Here is a 10,449-nt window from a genome sequence, read left to right as displayed (position 1 = left end):
CAAACACCTCCCAAATCCTCCCCCCAAAACACTCTTAAGTGTGTGGGAAAAAATGCACAAAGATTCACCTCGTGTAAACTTTATTCCTCTTTCTGTTTGCAGGACTTGTGCAGATAAAGGGAGTGCTTTGTGCGCAGCTCAGATTCTTTGCTTCCATCACTTTTACGCATCCTTGCCTCCAGACTTTGCCATTTATTAATGGGCTGTTTTTGCATTTTGTCCTTTTTCTTACAAAAATCATTATGCTTTTCCTTTTTTAAGAGACTACAACAACACACTATAGACAATACATACGGTATTCAATAATATTTGACTTCTTTGATTAGTTAGGTATTTCAATATATTTATACACTTTTCAGTACAATAATGATTTTTCTTTTTTTTTAACCAGCTGGCACCAGGATGTGAGCTAATGTTCCCCTGTGTTTTTCATCTCCTCAAGTCTGTTGGAGCTTCATCACCGTTTTTACTGTTAGTTGGGTGAGAAAGTTTTCATCGTACATCACTTGGACACAACATTAGTAATACTTGATATACTTGAGTGTAACATGAAAATTGTGCTCCTGGTTGCAGCTTTATATTTTGGCAGCACATGCACAGTCTACAGCATATAGCAATTGATTTTTTGTTGTTTTTTTTACTATTTCACCTGCTTTCTTCCTGTATTTTGTCTGCTTTTGTCACAACCTGCAACTGAAACTGATATCAAGAGTCTGAAAAGTCGACTGATTAGATCACCCGCTCTGACCCAGCAAAAAGGTTTGCGGCTGCGAGGGAACGGGGGGATTTCATTGAGTGTCTCTTGGTTTGGTGATGTATCCGACGAAGGCTTTAGAGGCTACACACACACGCAAACACTCGCACTCACACACTCAGATACACAACCTGTAACCTCATTAACAAGTGTTCTTAGTCCATATACAGTAAACACTTTGTACCTGTTGTGAAAGGACAAACAAAACTATTGCACAGTAACTGTCTGTTTCTAATCAGAGCATGAGACAGTCGTGAAACTGAACAAATGAGCCCGTTTTTTTTTTTTTTTTGCCGCCTCCTCAATGTACGTAAGGCCGTAACAGTGCTTTTTAAGGAGGGAGGGGTGGGAGACACACATGACCCTCCACTCCTTGGTAAAGTCTCTTCTTCATCAGTGCTGTAAATACAATGGAAAAATTAAAGAAAAAAAAAGCTGCTCTATGGTTAACAAAGTCTACATGGAACAGCAACAGGACAGAGTGGTTCAGTGTAACTAATGTTATCTTCAGTATGTTATTTCCTCTAGGAGCTGAGAGGCAACTTCATGCTGTGTAGATCAGTGATGCAGGTATAATGTCCAAGTGGAGAAGACAGAAGGGAGGGCAGGTGGGAGGAAGAAGGAAGGGAGGGTCCGACAGCTGTGATGCCACCCTTCTACACCGGGTGTGGAGAAACTAGAGGTGGAGGGTTTCTATTGCAGTTTCAGCGAACTCGGGTGGAGTCGCGTCGGGAAATGAAGGCCCAGTGAAGGTTCAGGAGTCTCCTCAGCCATGAGTCGACCAGTTGAGACCCAGAGCAGCACGTTTCAGTGTGGTTCAGAGTGAGTGTAGGGGGGAGAAAAACGGGGGAGAGAGGAGAGGAGAGGAGAGGAGAGGAGGAGTTGGGGCTCTACATGTTGAAGCCATAAGCAGGCTGAGCGGGGTAACCAGCGGCAGGAGGAGGGTAGCCGTAGCCTGGGTACGCCGGCTGGGGAGCCACTGGAGCCGGAGAGGCTGGCAACATCAGCTGCTGGCCTGATCACATAAACACAAACACACACAAGGTTACACACTAATACATGCACTTTTCAGCTTTTATACCAGTAACCAAACAGGGCTGCACTGTTTAGTTCATCACACTTAAAAGAGCCAGTAAATGCACATTTGTTTCAGCAGTTTGACTTTGCTATGCCTGTGACCAGCCGACCACGTCAGGGTGAGTGGCCACGTTGTCAGAGACAAGAACGCCTTTCAGTGCTGGAAATCCAACAATATTTTCCTTGTGAAATCAGCAAAGGGCTGCACCATGACCATACAGTGAAAAGCTTATGTACCAGTAGTAAAAATGAAAAAAAAAAAGTGAAATAATAAAAAAAAAAAAATCACATCTATAGATCTTTAATGTAACACGAGCTGTTGATTCTTCAGGGGGTGAGAAGAAAATCAGTTTTTGTCCTAAAAATCATGCAAAGAAAAAGATTTTAACATAGCAACTCTCAATAAATGGGAAAAATCTATCAAGAAGGCTACACTATAGGAAAATATGGCCTGTGTTCAAGGAATACAGTAAATATTACAATAGATAACAATGTTTAAAACATTTTTAAACAATATTGTAAATGAAAATTCTAAATCTTAAGATCTAGGAAAAGTAGGAGCGGTATTTTTATTTATTTTACCTTCACCATCACCTTCATCCAGTTAGTGCACATTAGCATGCTAACATAGTTACCTGGCTTTTCCAGATTTATCATTTCATCTCACACCCACTGCCTTCCTTCCCTCTGCAGAGTGTATGAGCACAAGTGTGCACCGGCATGAATGTGCACAGGTCACACTAGAATAATATGTGAATCAGTTTGAGCCACTTTATTTGTTTCAGAGAGCCAATGCAGTGTATGAGCACCTGATGATTTTATTTTTTTTTTTCAGACAGCTAGCAGACCAGGGGAGATGTGCATTGAATTTATCAAAAAGTGTACTGGATAACTATTGTTGATTCTATTTTTAACAAGGATTAAATTGATTTACTTTATTCAAAAACCACAATGGCCTCTCAGTCGCAGTGTTGTTCTGCCTGTAAACCTACCAAACACCATCGCCTGAGGCTCCGTCACCTCCTCTTCAGTTTTCCTTTGGCTTTCTGCCTCCTCCAGTTTGTCCACCTGAGGGCAACAAAGAAAAGAGGACAGATCAGACGTGGCTCCTGCAAAAGTCTGAGTTCAAACATTGGAAGTATCCTGCAGAAACCCTTTAATTCACTGCAAATGCAGATTTATTTTCTCCTAGTAAGACTGATGTTAAACAGTGCCTAGTGTCTGCAAAAAAAGTAAATTTTTTTTAAAGGGTTTTTGCTGGACACCTACAATTAATTAAGTGTTCACAATGATATAGCAGTTTTATTTAACTTACAGTTTCGTAGTTGGTTTACTACAACGAAACATAAACTCTACTGCTTCACCTTTTAAAACTAGACAAAAATTAGTGTTTCATTTGACGAAAATAAATACTGACAAATACGGAAGCTAAATCTAGTATCGTATCATATCACAGCACCACATCTGGTTATCATACTGACTTGTGGAGGACAAAACTACACACAGTACGTCACAGTGCACCTACGGTTACCAACGAGAAGATGCCATGCAGGTTTGGTGAGGATTTCTAATACAGCCTCCAGTGCATATGTTAAGTCAACAATAAAAGGGTCATTTCACCCAAATCACTTAAAACAAAATGTAATATTTAACCCCTTAGTGGTATCTAATCATGCCAGAAGTGATTGCTGGAATTCTACATTCAATCCAGATCAACAGAAGAGAATTAAATTTTATTCATGCTGCTCAAAGCATTGAAAAACAACATTAAGCAACTGAAAATTGATGTCTCTTTCCAGAAACAATGATCCACAGACTTCACTGTCAACAGCTGTCACTCTTTGTTTTCTGTACATTCAGCAGAAAATAGTTTCCAACAAAAAAATGTTGACAAGAAGAGCTGTGAATTATGAATATTTACAAGATAACAAGGACGTTTATAGTCATAAAGAGGCTGCGTTTGAGCTTGTCATTTTTGGGTGTTTTGAGCACCAGAAAGAAAAGCAGACTGGGACACATCATTACATCAAGGCTAGATACCAATGAGGGGGATTTTTTTTGAGTGATTTGTGTAAATTTTCCCTTCAAAGTAGAATTATAACAGGGTCCAAGGTTAAAGAAATATTACAATACATATTAAGTAAAGGAAAGCTACACAGTTCATGCCTATACACTGATGCTGCATTTCCAGCCAGTCATGTATCAGTAAATGACAGTCACAGCTTCCACATGCATCCCATTCATGGTTATAAGCAGGCCCTCCTGGCAGATTCTCATCGAGTGTTTTTCATTCTGCTGGACTAAAATCAAGCTACGTACATTTTAAAAGCTCACAAGTTAAGCTCATCCTTGCCAGCAAACAGTATTTTGCGCAGTGAGTTGGTTGAAGCGCCGATTCTCCCAAATCGCTAAGTGCAAATAAATAATCAGGCATTGTGCTTTAACTGTGAAGACAGCCGAGTACAAAAGGTTTCTGATGTAAGTGGAGATCAGCTTTAACTGTGGTTCACCTCAGTCAATTTTAGAAAAAAAGTTTGGACAGAAGATGGAAAATGTCAACCAGCACCTGTAAACCACTTTTCTGTACAACTACAAAATACTTGATATAGTGTATGAATAAAAACATTTTCTGTATTCATTTTCTAGAAAATTAACTTAAGATAAGCTGAAATAAATTGAAGGAACCTCCACAGAGACAGATGAAAAGAGGACTCCGTTACCCTTGAGGTTAGTGTTTATTGTCTTTGCACTAATCCAACAGTTAAAAACTAAAACTTGTTAACCTGGAGTTAGAAACATGGGGATGCATCCAACAAGTCTAGAGTGGCTGGTTCTCCTCATTCATCTTCACTTCTGGGCTTTCAAGAGCCTCAGCCAGGTGGAAAGATCATCGTGTTTCTTATATTATCTTAACAAGACGTTTAAAGTGCCACTTAACTCTAGATGCAGCCCCAAGAGAGAGGAGTTAGAAGGTGAGAGGTATCTGTTAGGCCAGAACAGGCTGATCCTGGTCCTGAAGAAAAACATGGTGCACAGGCTTCGGCTCCAGCAATCAACACAGTGTTTGCAGGCTTTCCACTGGTAAATTAAACTACTTCTTTCAGACTTTTCAATCACTGGTCAAAGCAAGCTGACAAGTTAGGGCTCTACAGAAACACATTATAACCTACAACAATAGTCCACGTGATTTTATCTCAAATCTTGCTCTACTGTGAGCATACGCAGTGTTGGATAGTAGCTAGTTACGTGTAACATGGTTGCATATTTAAATTACAAAAATAAATGTGATTGCAATCAGTTACAGAGAAAAAAAAAGAATTTAAATTATAATTACTAATGCAAATGTTGGTGATTTAAAAGGTTAAATTAGACAGAATAGAATAAAACATTCATTCTGGTGCTCTGCATCTTTTCCATGTGCAGGAATGCCTTCTTTTTGCAGTTCTGCACATTGTTGGTCAGAAAAACAGGCAACACCATCAAATGTAAGATGGTTTACAAGTTGCAGTCTCTATGTCTAGGCAGGCTTCATTTACTGGCCTGTATCACTTCAGATTTTGAGCACTGAATTTGATTTGTTCTCTTTATCAATACAAAGTGCTCTAGGCAAGCCGGGGCTGCTGGTGGCCAAGGACAAAAACGTCTTTTAGAGCTGGAAATTCAACAATATTTTCCTTGCAAAATCAGCGAAGGGCTCTAACATGACTGGCTTAGCATCAAAATGTTTGACGTTAAACCTGAGGAAACACAGACAAGTAGTTAATGTGACTGCAACCAGTCACATGAAATAAAGTTTTAGAACTTAGTTTAAAAAGGTTGTAGGATATGTGATCAAATGTAATAAGTTAAATTACTTTGATGAAATATTTAAAACTGGTAATTTATAAACCTACGTTTCAAAAGTAACCTTCCCAACACTGTGCATATGTCTCAAAAAACAGGACTTAAAGAACATAAACTGTCAACTTTCTCATCAGAACAGAGAAGAGATGCTTCATTAGATTATAGTAAACTGTGCTATTTCCTCATTTAACCTGATGCTTCTGATGTTTGCAGTAAATACAAATAAACAACTCTACTTATCTGGCAACTTCCTTTTTCTCATATTTTCATAAATTTATTTCTGTTAGACAGCTGAAAGCCTCTTTTGTAGATGAAAATGACTCCACAGGAGGAGAATTCAGAAACTCCACCTAGTAGATAAACTCAAAATGCATTAAAATATGTTGTGTTGGTGCTGATGTGGAACAAAAGCCTGCACACTGCTACTACAGTTCTCCAGGACCAGAGCTAGTGAGGCCATACTCAGTCTACAGTCCATGCTAGGTTCCTACATCAGAAACCGAAGAGATAAGTTACAACAAAAACAAACAGACAGAACACAGAAGAGAAATAAAAAGAGGGCCAGAGACCGTCACCTTCGCTGCAAACTCATCAACCTGGAAAAGAACCCAAAGAGATGACCTCAAGTGACCCCACATGTCTATAGGTCAGCATTTTAGGAAATTATAAGCTTAGTTACAAATACACTTAACCTTCATTACAACAGAAAGCATTTTTATCAGCTTTCTCATTTCAGCTCATCTATATGACCTGTTACTCCAAAGCTGCAGAGATATTACAGACTAATTCCCACCTGTCACCTGTTGGGAAACTCAACCATCTAAGAAAAGTAAACCGAATTTAGTGCAGAGTAAAAAAGCAGAATTTTCCTAAAAAATACACAATAATTTAACTTATCTTTATGTCAAAGCAGGTAAGCACAAACAAACTGTGCATTGTGTTTAGGTACTAACCTTTGTGAGGTACTCTCTCATGACCTGGATAAAGTACGGCATGGCAAAGTCCATGATGTTGTGTCTCCATGCGAGCTCCAGCACCACGTCGGGGTGCAGGAGGTCGTAGGAGGCGAACAGGCAGGCAGCGAAGCACTCCTTCCTGCCCTCCTCCAGGAACCACTGCAGCAGAGTCTCTGCCAGCTCAGCATCCTTCGACTCTGCAGCGTACAGCATGGCATCCTGGGAAAAACAGAAACACGGTGTATTTAAATGACACGAGAAACAAGAAAGTCTTCATGCAAGACTAGTGAGTAAAAAAATATTTCTGTGAAGATATGTAAAGAGTAAACAAACAGTGCCACCTATGGGAACATGGAGGTTGTTGACGCTTGCGAGGAATTTCTGTAAGAGCTTTTCTACTCTTTCAAACTTTGTCAAAGTTTTTTTTTTTTGTTCTTACCTTGTACAGTTTGTCCTTCTTGCAGAGCTCCACGCTCTGTCTCCAGCGGTTGTTTCCTTTGTAGAGATAGGCAGCGATACGCCTGAACTCAATCAGTTCGTGTTTCTCTAATCTCTGAGCCAAGCCGATGGTGTCAAAGTTGTCATAAGCATCAATGGAGGCTCTCAGGCCCTGTGGGGGACACACAGACAGAGATAAATTACAGTTGAGATCCAGAGGAAGCCTGATGGAAACCCCATCCACTAACTGGACTTTAGCAGTGCCCCCTAGTGACCACAAAAGATGGATCCCTTCTAAATTTAACACTTCAAAAGTTGCAATTTACAACACTTCATAAGAAAGAATTAACTGTGACATAAATGAATCACAACCAAAAACACGACCTCAGATATCAGTCACATTAGATTTTTTTTTTTAAAAAAAGATTTGTAATGCCAGCAGAAGCAAACCACTTATCTCAAAAAAGTGAATGCAATAACAAGGGAACAAGCTAAAACAAACAAGTTAATGGCACTTCAAAGTTAAAGCATAATTCACAATTTATTAGTTTGTTTGCGCTTAGTCAAATCAGTTCATGAGTTTGTAAACTTGGAGCGTTTTCCCAGAGGTTCAATTTCTTTTCACACAGAAACATCTAAGCAAACCAGGTTCACTGTGCTCACAGGTCTGACATGTCTGGGGCAGGACAGTTCACTGTTTTCTTTACTGTGTGAAACAACAACAACAACCTCCCAGCAATAACAAACCACATTGAAAATTTGGATAAGGCAGCTGTGCAAACTTTTTCGGTGGATTATCCATTTTAATTGCAGTATTTGTCTCCCTGCATGCAAATGTTCCAGCAAAACAGTTTCACTCATCAATATTTTGAGTGAACACTGAATTCTTTGCTTAACCCCGGCAAGAGACGACTATGATTGGTTAGAAGAAATATAAACAAGCCAGAACGTTTTTTTCCCCCATTAAGCAGAATGACAGTGTGGTGCAGCCAAACCATTAGGTTCTACAGAATGGACTGGCAAAGTGGGATTAGGGGCAAGAACATAAACACAGGAAGAAAGTCTGGTGTTCCGTACTAGTGCTTATCTTTGAGGGAGACACAGCTAATTGGACCTCGGTTCATCCTCTGGCTAGCTGGTAGCCCTACTATTACACAAGCTGCAACAGTTTTCATGCTCTGCTGCATCCCAGAATGCAAAGCACATCTTGCTACAAGAGCTGCTGAGCTCAATATAACGGATTGCATCTGGTTCAAATCGAGGTTGGATCATGTACTTACCATAAATTAATCACTCTAGAGTTTGTTTGGGGCTTTTCTAAAAGGTCTCAGACCACTTGTTGTTTTGGATTACTGTGTTTATTCCTACCCAAGCGAATCACACTGAGTGGAAAATGTACCAGACTTTGACTAAAGAGCACAGGTGTGAAAGTCCCTTAAGAATCTTTTCTATTAAGTGTTTTACAATATTTACAGTAATCAACATCAGTAGCAGCATGACTGAGATACCTGGTAGTCTTCCTCCTCTGTCAGCAGGTTGTTGAGAGCTTCATTAACAGACTTGTTGTTGTGATTCTGGACAGACCTCAAATACGGCTTCACCAGCTTCAGCTGGTTCACCTGGTCGAGCAAAACAACCCAAATCATGTCATATCAGCAAAGTCTGTAAAGAAACATGGATGATATTTAATAAATGTATCACAGAGGCTGGTTACCTTGCTAAAAAAGTTGACAGCTCGACTGTGATCCAACCGAGGAGACAAAATGGTCAGCAGGTCGTTCAGTAGAAGGGGTTTGTAGTCCAGGTAGAAGGAAAGAGATTTATAGTACAACTCCACATTAGCAACCTGTGGATAAAAAAGAATAAATGTAAGGACGGTTAAAGCTTAAGATATTTATGGAGAAGATAAAAGAGTTCAGAGAAAAATGCTTGTTTTTACCTTTGCAATAATATCTTTAAACAGCCCTTCCTTCCATGCGTCTGACGGATGAGTCATCATAGTGATAGCAGCGTTGTCGTACTCCTCGTATTTATCATAAAGGAAAACCAGCTCTGCCCATAAATGAGACTGCTCTGCTGCACGAAGGACCTGATAACAGAGAAAACAGAAAAATGTCAGCGACCCTTTCATGACTGTCAACGTTTCATTTGGTTACATTCATCGATTGATATTATTGGGAGCAAACGATGAATTAATGCTGTCAAAACATTGATAATATAAACATGACTTATTTATCTCTCAAAATCTTAAAGTGCTTCCAAGAGGCAGAAAAATATCAAAATAAATCATCAGCCAATGTGGCAAAATAACAACTGAAAAGATGAACTTAATTTTCCTAAATAGGTAATGATTTGTATGTTTAAGTGAATTTTAAAATAAGCACAAGAAATGACAATAAATACATTAAAGGCCACAAAAGTTTTGAGTCTACTGGTAAATAAGTACAAGAGGCCAAACCACTACTTAAAAATGGTAAATGAATGATTAATCACTGCAAGTCAAAAACAGCAAGTCAACACAGGACCAGCTGCAAAATACCCAAAACAGAAATCCAAGGAAATGTTATTACTTTCTTTCCAGGCTGCTGATGAGAAGCAGAAATCTTTGCAGAGTAATAAATCAAAGAGGATTGTGGCACCTGAGCTGCCTCCTTGTGTTTTGATTTATTACCAAAAAAAAAAAAAAAAACTGTTTTGAGACACACAAACACAAACCGACGTACAGAAACACTCTACCTTTGGGATGTTGACTCTGGACCAGAAGAGCTCCAGGTGTTCCCTCATCTTCTGAGGTTTGAACTTCGAGTAGAGGATGGCGAGCTCGGTGAACATGCCCATGTGGGCTCGCTCCAGACCCAGCGCAGCCTCCAGCAGAGCGATGAGCTCCTCAAAGTACCCGCGGTCCTGATAGTAGCTGATCAGGTCCTCCAGCTCGTCGGCGTGGATCACTATGTGAAGGCCGCATATCTGAGCCAGCCGGAACTCCTCACCATCCACGCAGGCAAAACACACCTGATGATCAGAGGGAAGCGAGAATAAATGCCAAGAAGAAAGGAACATGATAAAAGAGGTGCAATAAAAGTCAGATTACACAGTGAGAGAAAGTCCTGCCTCACGTTTTGTTCTGTTTCACTATGACTGGAGTCACTTTAACATCAAGACAGTGACCTCACTACAGCAGCAATAAAAAAATAAGTAAAATGTTAAGTATCATATATGATAATATATTATAGATACTAATCACCTTCATTAAATTATTCTGTAATACCCCTGTCATTCAATTACCATCCGTTTTGCACAAAGTAAGGACAATTTGACTAATAAGGTATAAACTACTATGAGTGAGAGTCTTTTTCTATTGAAGGATTTCAAATAAAGTCT

The 10,449-nt window shown here is 39.6% G+C and overlaps 1 protein-coding gene across 3 annotated transcripts in view; it reads right to left on the bottom strand.

Annotated features, from left to right (window-relative positions):
* Positions 1-63: 63 nt before the first annotated feature.
* cltcl1 (clathrin, heavy chain-like 1) overlaps positions 64-10,449 on the bottom strand; it is a 32,016-nt gene continuing 21,630 nt past the window's right edge. Inside the window, exons 24-32 of one of the 3 annotated variants that reach the window (XM_055011222.1) lie at positions 9,805-10,080; positions 9,008-9,157; positions 8,783-8,914; positions 8,577-8,687; positions 7,070-7,240; positions 6,628-6,849; positions 6,250-6,270; positions 2,824-2,899; positions 64-1,769 (exon numbers count right to left, since the gene is read on the bottom strand). In XM_055011222.1, the coding sequence (XP_054867197.1) occupies positions 1,645-1,769; positions 2,824-2,899; positions 6,250-6,270; positions 6,628-6,849; positions 7,070-7,240; positions 8,577-8,687; positions 8,783-8,914; positions 9,008-9,157; positions 9,805-10,080 (1,284 nt within the window). In that variant the 3' untranslated portion in view covers positions 64-1,644. Of the gene's footprint in view, positions 1,770-2,823; positions 2,900-6,243; positions 6,271-6,627; positions 6,850-7,069; positions 7,241-8,576; positions 8,688-8,782; positions 8,915-9,007; positions 9,158-9,804; positions 10,081-10,449 lie in introns of all 3 variants that reach the window. The other 2 variants (XM_023283414.3, XM_023283416.3) reach the window with 2 other exon arrangements.

Source organism: Amphiprion ocellaris, chromosome 6 (genome assembly GCF_022539595.1).
Source record: "Amphiprion ocellaris isolate individual 3 ecotype Okinawa chromosome 6, ASM2253959v1, whole genome shotgun sequence".
Lineage (NCBI taxonomy): Eukaryota > Metazoa > Chordata > Actinopteri > Pomacentridae > Amphiprion > Amphiprion ocellaris.
Note: the sequence above shows the minus strand (reverse complement) of the source record. Positions and strands in the feature narration are given on the sequence as shown.